This window comes from Cyclopterus lumpus, chromosome 19 (assembly GCF_009769545.1).
Source record: "Cyclopterus lumpus isolate fCycLum1 chromosome 19, fCycLum1.pri, whole genome shotgun sequence".
Taxonomy (NCBI): domain Eukaryota; kingdom Metazoa; phylum Chordata; class Actinopteri; order Perciformes; family Cyclopteridae; genus Cyclopterus; species Cyclopterus lumpus.
In genome coordinates this window covers 17,554,357-17,567,751 of record NC_046984.1, presented here as the reverse complement: position 1 = coordinate 17,567,751, position 13,395 = coordinate 17,554,357, and the positions used below count along the sequence as shown (strand labels likewise).

Below are 13,395 nucleotides of genomic sequence, written 5' to 3'. Positions count from 1 at the left end.
CTGGTCGCTGCTCATCAGAGCGTGAAGACAACGAGTAGAAACACTCGACGCGGCTCAATAGTATACGACACGTCCTCTGTGCTGACGTCTGAAGGGTTAACACACACACACACACACACACACACACACACACACACACACACACACACACACACACACACACACACACACACACACACACACACACACACACACACACACACACACACACACACACACACACACACACACACACACACACACACACACACACACACACACACACACACACACACACACACACACACACACACACTGGTGGTTTATACTTATGAGGTTTAATTATCTAAATGCTCTTTGTCCAAGCCAAAGAGTTGTTTCATCGTCTCCATCTCAACAACACATTCCTAATTTGATGAGATTGTATTTAAGTCACCAGGACGTCGTTGCAGCCGCCTGAAGACGACCTCATTTCACCACGACAAACAAAATGAGCCTAGAAGAGTCACTGAATGTGGAAAGCCCCAACTTCCATTTTAAAACCCCTCTAGATAGCTGCGCCGTAACTAAATATTATTGGAACAATAAAGATGGCGATGCACATTTCATGTAATGTCAATAATTACTCAAATAATGGATCCACTGGGTTATAGATTCCACAGCATGGCCAACATACAACTCTTTGATCTTTTAGGGTAAATAAACTGATGGCGGATATATTTAATAAATGCTAAACATCCTTAGTTTGAAAAGTCGTATGCTGTCGACTTTAACACATCTTTTACATAACGAAATCTTTCCGGGTCCCTCATTGCATCACTTACGTTGCATAATCACTTCTACGTCTAATAATAATCACTTCTACGTCTGACAATGTTTAACGTTACAGCGTCATTACATTACTAGTTTGGGCCATTTGTCTATTTGTAACAGTAGTGGAAGTAGTAGTTTAGTTATTAAAAATATAAATATGATATTTGTAATAACATAGATGTAGCTCGCTAGCACAAACGCCTCCTTTAACTTGATGGACCGCAGTCTGAATGCATGACAAGCACTTCCTGTTAGGTTATGAAGATATTTAGGTCAAAAGTCTAAAGTTAACACGGGGAAGGATCATAAAAATCTGTGTTCTTGGCTGCGTTGTTAATAATCTACCCAACGCCAGGTCAGTAAGTCCATTAACGCCGCGGTCCCACCTGCTGTACCCCCCTCTCTAAACACTAATGACACAGGAATAACTATTCTTATGTGATCTCCCCATGGAATACGTGCTCCTGCTGACATCACAATAAGCAGCCAGTAAAAACAGAAGAATAACCATCAGCTCTGAAGAAGAAAACAAACGTCGGTTTCGGTTTAGATCAAAACATTCGGCGCTCACTTGTTCCCTCTGCAGATAAACAGGAGGTTCAGTTTCAGCCTCGGCTCCACTCGAGCTTCTTACAGTGCGATCCTCCACGGGACGATACCGCCCACACATGCTCTCTGGGCGAATGGCATCTCTACCCCCCCACCCCCGGAGCTTGACCCAACCACACCAGGCAGTTATAATTGTCATCAGCACCTGCTAAGCCCGAGCAGCGTATTGCAGGGCCAAGAAAAACGGGGACTTTCACAGGACGGTTGAGCGCAGAGCAGCATGGGAATAAGAAGGTAGTGAGTTACATGTGCGTACAAAAGGAACCGTGTTATTGGGACGTGTTACTATGAAACCTTTTTTTGCCTCCGCTGTGAATCCTCCAGTAAGGACTCATCTACTTACATCTTAACGTGTCGCTGCTCAATGTCCACTCTGGTCAGCTCCTCCTCCTCCAGGTCGGAGTCCCCGCCAGAGCTACTCTCCGTTACATCGGAGTCAAAGGCGCTTTCCGCAGAGTGAAGGTTGGCCGAGCCGCTCAGGTACAGCCTCTCCAACTCCAGGGGCATGGAGCCGCTTTTCAGGAAGCGGCCGAGGCCGTCTCTGTTGTTGGAGGACGAGTGGCGTCCGGTACGCCACGTCGCCGTCGGGGTCGCCGTCTCCGACTTGCGGTTGCTGACCAGAAGCCGGTTGAGCGCCGAGTCCAAGAAGCCGCCCAGCTGCTGCTGAATGTGCCGCTCCACCTGCTTGGCCTGCACGACCTGAAGACGTTTGCGCAGGCGTCGAAGCCGGCTTTCGATCTCAGATTGGCGGCTGCTGTTGAGGAGGGTGCGCTCCTTAACATGAGCGTCAAGGCTGTCCGAGGAAGAGGTGCAGGCTAGAGGAGGCTGTGGCGCATGAGTGCAAGACGGGGAGCCCTGCTGACTGCTGCCCGGTCTCTCCCTATCAGAACCCTGGGGCTGCCTGGTAGGCGTGTGTGAAGCAGCCTCCTCCAGATTCGCTTGTTCGGCGGGGTGAGGGTTGTCGTGGGTGTAGGGGGAAAGTGCATTCGACTGGCGCACTGGTAGTTCAAGGTTTTTACCGTCTGTATTTTGAGAAACCCCGGAGGAATGCTTCGGTTTAAGGGTTCCTTTCACCGGGATGTGTCCTGATAATGTGGCCGTCAAGGTCTCAGAATCCAAGGGCAGGTTCTGGGACTGAGAGTCTGAGGTGGCAGACTGCTTGTCACCGTTCACCGCCACCACGCAGCCGGGGCCGGACATGGTGGCCAGCTTCTTGGCCAGGCCGTTGACAGGTGCCACGGGCTGGTCACCTCCGTTAGTGCTGCCGCTCATGAGGCTTTTGAGCTGACCACCAGACAGCTCGATCGCCTGCCTCTTCCTCAACAGGAAGTCTCCTCCGCCGTTGAGCAGGGAGCCGGGCAGTATTCTGTGGTTTTTCAACACGGACTGTTTGATGAGGATTTCTTGCAGCTTGATTGACTCCTTAGTTGAAGGGACAGGTGTCACATCCGAGCATAGGTAGGAAGCCACCAGCGGCTGGAGCTTTCCCAGGGCCGAGGCCTGAGCCACAGAGTCGGCTTGGGGCTGCTGTTCCTGGTCTCCGACGCAGAAGTCCAGAGGGCAGTCTTCGGACACGGCCTTGCACTTGGCGGGGCCGCCGCTGTGGATGAGGATGTTGCTGGCGTTACCGTTGTTCTCTGCACTGGCCGGTGAGAGACTTGAGGACGGGGCTGCCAGTTTGAAGCGGATGTGGTGAGCTTCGGCTGGGGCGTCGGTGAGAGCGGGCGCCATCGCAGCCATGCAGTGCAGAGGGACGGGCACCGCGGCCTGCTCCACACCACCCGCTTACTGCCCCACCTGAGGACAGCCTGAACGGCACGAACACAAAAGACAAGACAGGGAACACAAATTAGATAATGTGGTTGCATACATTAAAAACCTCACGTCGTCATCATTGTGAGAGGCGGTTGGGTGGAGGTGTTTTCCCATCAACAAGTCCCAGGTAACGTTCCCAGCCCACAACCCCACAGTGTAAACAAACATACAGACACCACCTAGAACATGTTTAAATATTGATTTAAAGCTGAAACCGGCAGCTCTACGAGAGCTTAATTTGTATTAGTGCTCTCAGAATTATTCACACGGCAATGATGAGTTAACTGCACACTAAACATAGGTTAAAAGGAAAAGCTTTAAAGCAAAGTGGACTTAAAAGCTTGCTTTGACATCATTAAAACACAAATGTATAAATGTGAAAAAAAACCCACCTTTTTCGTAAAGCAACAACAGAACCCCTCCCTTCCCCCCATACATTTCTCCATATGAAATATTAATTCTTAATAGAAATGCAACATCACGACAGACTCGACAATAAAGCATCCAACTGAAATACTTGCACTACAGGTTCTGTAAGCTTCAAGGAGAAGTGGAAAATTACTACTAACCACCACCTAAAAAAGAAGAAAGGCATTTCTAAAATATTTGGCATCAGATATCAATGAAACGGCACCAGCACCAGCACGGATCTGACATACAGAACCAAGGCCGAGGTGAACTACTAATCGAGTTAACGGCCCGATCAAGTGAGTGGGTGTCCGTTCACACGTTGACCTGCTGCTTGGAAGTGTTGCTAAAAATGAATTATGTAAAGGGATCGCAACAAAAAAGAACACACCTCGCATGAAGAGAGGGGGCCCTTTCGGAGCTCGCTCACTCTTTCTCACCAGTCACTTGGTTCTCAAACCCCCCCCCCCAAAAAAAAGTTGCCCAATGTCTATTATAATGAAGATATTGCTTTTATCGACAAAAGTACTAAAAAAATGACTGGTATGCACCGACCTTGGTGAGTGAAATGCTCACGATATTGATGGAACAACACCAGACACATCTGAGCCAATGCATTATTGCCATTACACTCATACTTGTGCGAACAAGCCTTCGGTGTCGGTTACTTACAAGGCTTCTCTTTAAAAAGTACACGCTTGAGAATTTTAATTCTGGTGAGAGAAAGATGCAAATGGTCCAAACCCCAGTGCCCTACATGCAAGTCTGTGTGCAGCAGGAGTCCACAGGGCAGTGTAAGTAGGTGGATTTAGGCCCCAGCATTAGTCCAGAGCACATGATGTCATCCTGACTCCCGTTTCCTGGTCAATTTGCAGCTGAACCAATTTACACCCCCCCCCCCCCCCCAAAAAAAAATTATGTATAGTCCGGAAATTAATCTCAAATTAAAACATGTAAAAAGGCACCACCGCCAGGATGACGGTGGACTATAACGTGCACCGATGTCCACATTAAACCGTATACACGTCCGTGTTAAAGGAGCCTCCCTCCCTGCATGTCCGCGTCCCGTCTGCAGGGTCAGATGAATGGGAGCTCAGTATTTCACCGCAGTTTCCAGTCCGCGCGCACTACGCCATGTTGGTATTTCCGAAGCAGATTATGCAACGCAACCCATCTCCCTAAAAATATATATATATACTAACAGCCCATTTCTCTCTAAGCACGCCGGACTCGTTCACGCTGCGAGCCGGACACAATAAATGCCCGATGTCCGTGAACGCATCGCTTTAAAAATCGACATGCGTCGTAAACCGTCTGGCTTCAGAGATGCGACAAAAAAAAGAAAAAAAAGAAACGCGTCCACATGAAACGTGCGCCAACATAACGTAATCACCTCCACGTCTTCCTGTTTACACACAAACACCTTTCTGGACAACATGGAAGTAAAGCTGGCGGCTCGCGGATGGACGCGCACGAGGCAGATCAACGATATTTCGTAATCTTTCCTTCTCACGAGCTCGGACGAGTCGCTGTGTGTTCTGCACAGAGAGGATGTGTGAAGATATACATCTGCGCTTAAAAAAAGAAAAGAGAAGAAGAAAAAAAAGCGTGTCGCTTTACACAGTGCGTGCAAATGAATGCTGGGGGGGGGGGGGGAGCTGCTGATGCAAGAAACACAACCTGCTCGCGGAGCTAGCGTGCGGATCATAAGCCAACTGCAGTGAAACGCTTCAGCCCTCATCACGTTATGGATCCGGGTTGTTTCATTATTATGAGCGTTGTTTTTATATATTTTTTGGGTAGCACGGCGTAGCTATTTTCTGTGTGTGTGCGTTGTTGTTGTTGAGGAAACCGACTTTGAACTTTACCCAAAAACCCTAGTTAGGCAACACCAAGTGACAGTTTAAGCCCCCCAAAACGGCCAAAGTAATATATAAGAAACGTTTTTTTTTTATTTTAACGTGCATGCCCACTAGGGTCACGTCCAGGTGCTGAAGCGTCGGTAAAAAAAAACACAATAAAAACACTCCCCAACTTATATCCGAGGGGGCCGTTGCAGAGTGGAGACACGGCGTGCATCGCAACTAGACTAAGGAAATAAATACAGACGGGCCTGTTGTCGTGCACGAAGGGTGCCCGGCTTTGATACGCGTTAGGTAACCGAAGAGTGGGCGCCCTGAACGCACAGAATGAGTGAAGTTGGGAGCAGACCCCTGCCAGGTCCTGCTAGCTCGCTAACAAAGAAAAAGGAGGAACCTACCACGTGACGAGGGTTGCACTATCCGAGGGAATTTCGGCAACAATCCCCCTGCAGTTTTAGTGGAAGGAAGGAAGGGAAAAAAAAAAAACACACGGGTGCTTCAAAAAAACCCGATTGGGGATCGATCACTCTGCCATTTAGTAATCTCACCCCCCCACAAAAAAAAAAACCACCAAAAAAACACAACCCCGCAGCCAGATCTGCCTCCACACAGACAGAAAGGGCCCAGCTCGCGGAGCCGCTCGGGTCTCTCGTTCCGGATTCAGGGCGAAGCGACGATCTCCGCCTTCGCTCGAGCGGCTAGCTCGCCTCGAAATATAGACGACGAGGCCGCGGAACACTCCTTCCTTTCCCCCCCCCCAGAGCCCCTTAATGTACTGCTAAATGTGCCCGGTGTTGGCCGGTAATCCTTTACCGAAAAAACGCGATCCTCGGCGAGCGGAGGGTAGTCCGGGCGGAGGGTTCGTCGCGAGCGCCTTTTCTCTCGTTTTTAAGGGAGAGACGCTTAGAAAATGGCGGCTAGCTCCTCTCCCTCGGATTTGAGTCTGACAAACAGGAGGGCTGTGTGTGTGTGTGTGTGCGCGCGCGCCTATGTGCGTGCGCGCGCGCGCGTGTGTGTGTGTGTTGCTGGTAGGCGGGAGACATTTCTCATACTCGCCACTAGAGTAAAGGGCAGATAAGAAGACACATTAAAATATATAAAAGCTCAAGAAGAAGAGACGGGAGTGGATGTTGTGTTTAAGGGGGAACACGTGCGCTGCGCGCGCTGCTCCACCGGTGGATATCACCTCAGCCTCACGCGACATTGAGACACTTTAGGTAAATATCCACACACACACACACAGTGGGCCGGACTAAACGGCTTCATTGTGGGTGATATTTGTGTCACGTGGCCCCGTTTTGGGGAACATGTAAGCGAGTCGAGGCTCTGTCACTTTGAACAGGAACTAGTCGCCCACAGCGAGGCGGCGCCTCCAGTGGCCGCTGGAGGGCGCTCTTCTGCAGCCACAGCCCAGATATACACAAGGCCTGTAGCAGGAGGGGAGGGGGGCAATAATACACCACCACAAGGCCTGTAGCAGGAGGGGAGGGGGGGCAATAATACACCACCACAAGGCCTGTAACAGGAGGGGAGGGGGGCAATAATACACCACCACAAGGCCTGTAACAGGAGGGGAGGGGGGGGCAATAATACACCACCACAAGGCCTGTAGCAGGAGGGGAGGGGGGGCAATAATACACCACCACAAGGCCTGTAACAGGAGGGTAGGGGGGGCAATAATACACCACCACAAGGCCTGTAACAGGAGGGGAGGGGGGCAATAATACACCACCACAAGGCCTGTAGCAGGAGGGGAGGGGGGCAATAATACACCACCACAAGGCCTGTAGCAGGAGGGGAGGGGGGGCAATAATACACCACCACAAGGCCTGTAACAGGAGGGGAGGGGGGCAATAATACACCACCACAAGGCCTGTAGCAGGAGGGGAGGGGGGGCAATAATACACCACCACAAGGCCTGTAACAGGAGGGGAGGGGGGCAATAATACACCACCACAAGGCCTGTAACAGGAGGGGAGGGGGGGGCAATAATACACCACCACAAGGCCTGTAGCAGGAGGGGAGGGGGGGCAATAATACACCACCACAAGGCCTGTAGCAGGAGGGGAGGGGGGCAATAATACACCACCACAAGGCCTGTAGCAGGAGGGGAGGGGGGGCAATAATACACCACCACAAGGCCTGTAGCAGGAGGGGAGGGGGGCAATAATACACCAACACAAGGCCTGTAGCAGGAGGGGAGGGGGGCAATAATACACCACCACAAGGCCTGTAGCAGGAGGGGAGGGGGGGGCAATAATACACCACCACAAGGCCTGTAGCAGGAGGGGAGGGGGGCAATAATACACCACCACAAGGCCTGTAGCAGGAGGGGAGGGGGGCAATAATACACCACCACAAGGCCTGTAGCAGGAGGGGAGGGGGGGCAATAATACACCACCACAAGGCCTGTAGCAGGAGGGGAGGGGGGCAATAATACACCACCACAAGGCCTGTAGCAGGAGGGGAGGGGGGCAATAATACACCACCACAAGGCCTGTAACAGGAGGGGAGGGGGGCAATAATACACCAACACAAGGCCTGTAGCAGGAGGGGAGGGGGGCAATAATACACCACCACAAGGCATGTAAGAGTAGGGGAGGGGGGCAATAATACACCACCACAAGGCCTGTAACAGGAGGGGAGGGGGGCAATAATACACCACCACAAGGCATGTAGCAGGATGGGAGGGGGGCAATAATACACCACCACAAGGCCTGTAGCAGGAGGGGAGGGGGGGCAATAATACACCACCACAAGGCCTGTAGCAGGAGGGGAGGGGGGCAATAATACACCACCACAAGGCCTGTAACAGGAGGGGAGGGGGGCAATAATACACCACCACAAGGCCTGTAGCAGGAGGGGAGGGGGGGCAATAATACACCACCACAAGGCCTGTAGCAGGAGGGGAGGGGGGCAATAATACACCAACACAAGGCCTGTAACAGGAGGGGAGGGGGGCAATAATACACCAACACAAGGCCTGTAGCAGGAGGGGAGGGGGGCAATAATACACCACCACAAGGCATGTAAGAGTAGGGGAGGGGGGCAATAATACACCACCACAAGGCCTGTAGCAGGAGGGGAGGGGGGCAATAATACACCACCACAAGGCCTGTAACAGGAGGGGAGGGGGGCAATAATACACCAACACAAGGCCTGTAGCAGGAGGGGAGGGGGGCAATAATACACCACCACAAGGCATGTAAGAGTAGGGGAGGGGGGCAATAATACACCACCACAAGGCCTGTAACAGGAGGGGAGGGGGGCAATAATACACCACCACAAGGCATGTAGCAGGATGGGAGGGGGGCAATAATACACCACCACAAGGCATGTAGCAGGAGGGGAGGGGGGCAATAATACACCACCACAAGGCCTGTAAGAGTAGGGGAGGGGGGCAATAATACACCACCACAAGGCCTGTAAGAGTAGGGGAGGGGGGCAATAATACACCACCACAAGGCATGTAAGAGTAGGGGAGGGGGGCAATAATACACCAACACAAGGCCTGTAAGAGTAGGGGAGGGGGGCAATAATACACCAACACAAGGCCTGTAAGAGTAGGGGAGGGGGGCAATAATACACCAACACAAGGCCTGTAGCAGGAGGGGAGGGGGGGGCAATAATACACCACCACAAGGCCTGTAAGAGTAGGGGAGGGGGGCAATAATACACCACCACAAGGCATGTAGCAGGATGGGAGGGGGGCAATAATACACCACCACAAGGCCTGTAGCAGGAGGGGAGGGGGGCAATAATACACCAACACAAGGCCTGTAGCAGGAGGGGAGGGGGGCAATAATACACCAACACAAGGCCTGTAGCAGGAGGGGAGGGGGGCAATAATACACCAACACAAGGCCTGTAGCAGGAGGGGAGGGGGGCAATAATACACCACCACAAGGCATGTAGCAGGATGGGAGGGGGGCAATAATACACCAACACAAGGCCTGTAGCAGGAGGGGAGGGGGGCAATAATACACCAACACAAGGCCTGTAGCAGGAGGGGAGGGGGGCAATAATACACCAACACAAGGCCTGTAGCAGGAGGGGAGGGGGGCAATAATACACCACCACAAGGCCTGTAGCAGGAGGGGAGGGGGGCAATAATACACCACCACAAGGCATGTAGCAGGATGGGAGGGGGGCAATAATACACCAACACAAGGCATGTAGCAGGAGGGGAGGGGGGCAATAATACACCACCACAAGGCATGTAGCAGGATGGGAGGGGGGCAATAATACACCACCACAAGGCATGTAGCAGGAGGGGAGGGGGGCAATAATACACCACCACAAGGCCTGTAGCAGGAGGGGAGGGGGGCAATAATACACCACCACAAGGCATGTAGCAGGAGGGGAGGGGGGCAATAATACACCACCACAAGGCATGTAGCAGGAGGGGAGGGGGGCAATAATACACCACCACAAGGCATGTAAGAGTAGGGGAGGGGGGCAATAATACACCAACACAAGGCCTGTAAGAGTAGGGGAGGGGGGCAATAATACACCACCACAAGGCATGTAACAGGAGGGGAGGGGGGCAATAATACACCAACACAAGGCCTGTAAGAGTAGGGGAGGGGGGCAATAATACACCACCACAAGGCCTGTAGCAGGAGGGGAGGGGGGCAATAATACACCAACACAAGGCCTGTAGCAGAAGGGGAGGGGGGCAATAATACACCACCACAAGGCCTGTAGCAGGAGGGGAGGGGGGCAATAATACACCACCACAAGGCCTGTAGCAGGAGGGGAGGGGGGCAATAATACACCAACACAAGGCCTGTAGCAGTAGGGGAGGGGGGGCAATAATACACCACCACAAGGCATGTAGCAGGAGGGGAGGGGGGGGCAATAATACACCACCACAAGGCCTGTAGCAGGAGGGGAGGGGGGCAATAATACACCACCACAAGGCCTGTAGCAGGAGGGGAGGGGGGCAATAATACACCAACACAAGGCCTGTAAGAGTAGGGGAGGGGGCAATAATACACCACCACAAGGCCTGTAGCAGGTCTACATTTGTACAACATAAACAGTAAATACTATTATTAATTTCAAACATTGGCCTTTGTGTTGGTCGGTTTTGGTCGGTCGTGTTTGTGGATTAAGACGACGTAATGAAACTATATTTTATAAACGCAGTAAAACAACACAACACACTTCATCCTCAGAGCTATTTAAAACATGCATGAGCATTAAATAAGGATGGGGATTGTTTTATAATATTCATGATACTAGTGCCCCCCCTTACCAAACTCTACAACATTACATTATGTATACATTATGAACATATGTTTGCAGTGCAAATTGATAACCTCCTGATTAAATATTATACCACTACTACCATAAAAGTATTCAGGATCAATGCCCATCTCCGGCTTTAAAAACACAATACTCGTTGCACAGGTGTTGTGTTCACTGCATTCTGAACTTCTGTAGCTTGTATGAATCCCAGGATTTAAGAGAGTGTATCTTGAAATTAAGATTAAGAGCTAAATACATTTTGTTACAACATGAAAGTAACAGAGAAAATAAATTACACCTGAATCTCCTCTCTAAGGAATGGTTACTTCCTCCTGCTCAGTATCTGTGTTGTATTATAGTAATGCATAGATCTCTCCCATGTCGTACATGAATTGTAAAGGGATAAGTCCTTGTGTAGGTAGGCGTAAGTATTAGTATTATTTGTTTTTCTTCAGCTCTTTACAAAGATCATTTCGGTGTGCGCAGTACATCTCGTCTTTGTTGAACTCCATTTTGGGACTGTTTCTATTCTGTGACTTTTAAAATAAACATATCCATCACTTCCGGTGGGCTAAAATATTCTCATGGAAAGACTTATTGGACATTAGACATCTTCAAATACCACTTATTTCTTCAGACTAAGTAGAGTAGATGTGCAAAACAAAGAAGTAATGATCAACGTGTGTGATAAGAGTCCTTAATACAATCTAAATATATGTACTTCTAATAGAAATGTACATTAAGGGCAAACTACTAAATGTCAGGATCAAATGACGTAAGTGATGTCCATGAATATATACTACATTTATCCATGTGTTGGTTAAAAAAAATAATCCATCCATCTTCTTGTCCTCTAGGGGGGACCCAAGAGCCCCAGGCAGTCCGAAAGAGAACCCTCATTTCGGGCCATTAGTGTCCGCAATCCTCCTCCCCGTAAAATAATAATAATAATAATAATAATAATAATAAATTACCTTTATCTCCATTGTTGAAATCCTCCATTCAACAACCCAACGGGCCATTATTCCAGATGGAGATAACATGACACCTAAAAAAAAAAAAAAAACACGAGTTTATTATTATTATTATTTTAAAAACCTCTTCAGATTCAGTGAATAAAGTAACATGACTTGTATTTATTTTACTTATTTATTGACGGAGGGGGAGGGGGGGTGTCTTTATAATAAAATAAAATGTGATTTCACAACCAACAGCAAACGGAGGCTGCTTCAACTTCTCCCACCGGGAGGAGGTGAAGCAGCCACCGGGATGAGGTGAAGCAGCCACCGGGAGGAGGTGAAGCAGCCGCCGGGATGAGGTGAAGCAGCCGCCGGGAGGAGGTGAAGCAGCCGCCGAGAGGAGGTGAAGCAGCCGCCGGGATGAGGTGAAGCAGCCGTTGGGAGGAGGTGAAGCAGCCGCCGAGAGGAGGTGAAGCAGCCGCCGGGATGAGGTGAAGCAGCCGCCGGGATGAGGTGAAGCAGCCGCCGGGAGGAGGTGAAGCAGCCGCCGGGATGAGGTGAAGCAGCCGCCGGGAGGAGGTGAAGCAGCCGCCGGGAGGAGGTGAAGCAGCCGTTGGGAGGAGGTGAAGCAGCCGCCGGGAGGAGGTGAAGCAGCCGCCGGGAGGAGGTGAAGCAGCCGCCGGGAGGAGGTGAAGCAGCCGCCGGGAGGAGGTGAAGCAGCCGCCGGGAGGAGGTGAAGCAGCCGTTGGAAAACCCGACGTCCGCTCACGTTCTCGACGTCTCGAGCTCACGTCCAATAACAGCCGACTTAGCTCGCGCACCGATGAAGCTAACGTTCGCTAGCTTGTTTGCTAACACCCCCCCCCCCCATACTGACTTCTCAATGCCGTTTTTTTTTCTTCTTTTCTTTTCTTGCACGTTAACGGCGTGAATAAAGTGCGGCGGAAAGCCCCCCCACCCCGAGCCGCTCCCCCGGAGCCGGCGGTCCGGACGCGACGTGTCTTTTGGCCCCCGAGGAGCGGCGCATTCGTTAATTTTTAGAGGAAAATAAGACAAAATCTTACTTACCTGCTCCGTCCTGTTACTAACCGTTCGCGACTTGATAACAAGCCGGCCCCCCTCGCGTTCCCATTGGTCGACGCGTCCGCTCGACGCTTCCCATTGGCTCCGCGCGGCCGTCAGTCTTCGCGAATGCCCGTAGAGCGGAAATGTGGGGACGAAAGTTCATAGCACGAAACTTCAGCATCACCCCGAAACACTGTTTGTCTTTTTTTTTAAAAACGACTTCGCAAACTCCACGTTATTAATAAAAAAAATGGCTGCTTTCGCTGCGTCACTACACCAGCGGGGTTTACGAAGCACTGCATTGTAGCTACTCGGCCCAAGCCCGGTGCGTTCTTTCACCCAATATATAAATATAACTATAAATATAAATATAAATATGCATCCTCTTCTTCGTCTCGGGGGCTCGAGCAGCAGATGCACCGCAGTTTTTATCGGCACACTATAAACCGACAATGAAGCCGATTGCTGCGGACGAAGGTGGCTCAACATGTTTCATTTGATTTGTTTATTTAATTTCATGCATCAGATGCTAAAGCGGCTGTGCAGCAGCAGCTGGGGGTGCTGGTGCAGCTGGTGGTGCTGTGGGTGCTGGGGGTGCTGGGGGTGCTGGTGCAGCTGGTGGTGCTGTGGGT

The 13,395-nt window shown here is 50.9% G+C and overlaps 1 protein-coding gene across 10 annotated transcripts in view; it reads right to left on the bottom strand.

Annotated features, from left to right (window-relative positions):
• LOC117748332 (KAT8 regulatory NSL complex subunit 1-like) overlaps positions 1-12,788 on the bottom strand; it is a 33,236-nt gene extending 20,448 nt beyond the window's left edge. For 3 of the 10 annotated variants that reach the window (XM_034557964.1, XM_034557972.1, XM_034557973.1), the window contains exons 1-2: positions 5,885-6,466; positions 1,745-3,209 (exon numbers count right to left, since the gene is read on the bottom strand). In XM_034557964.1, coding sequence (XP_034413855.1) covers positions 1,745-3,141 — 1,397 coding nt within the window. In that variant the 5' untranslated portion in view covers positions 3,142-3,209; positions 5,885-6,466. Of the gene's footprint in view, positions 1-1,744; positions 3,210-5,017; positions 5,243-5,884; positions 6,467-11,713; positions 11,815-11,947; positions 12,118-12,766 lie in introns of those variants that run through there. The other 7 variants (XM_034557969.1, XM_034557967.1, XM_034557966.1 and 4 more) reach the window with 7 other exon arrangements.
• Positions 12,789-13,395: the final 607 nt, after the last annotated feature.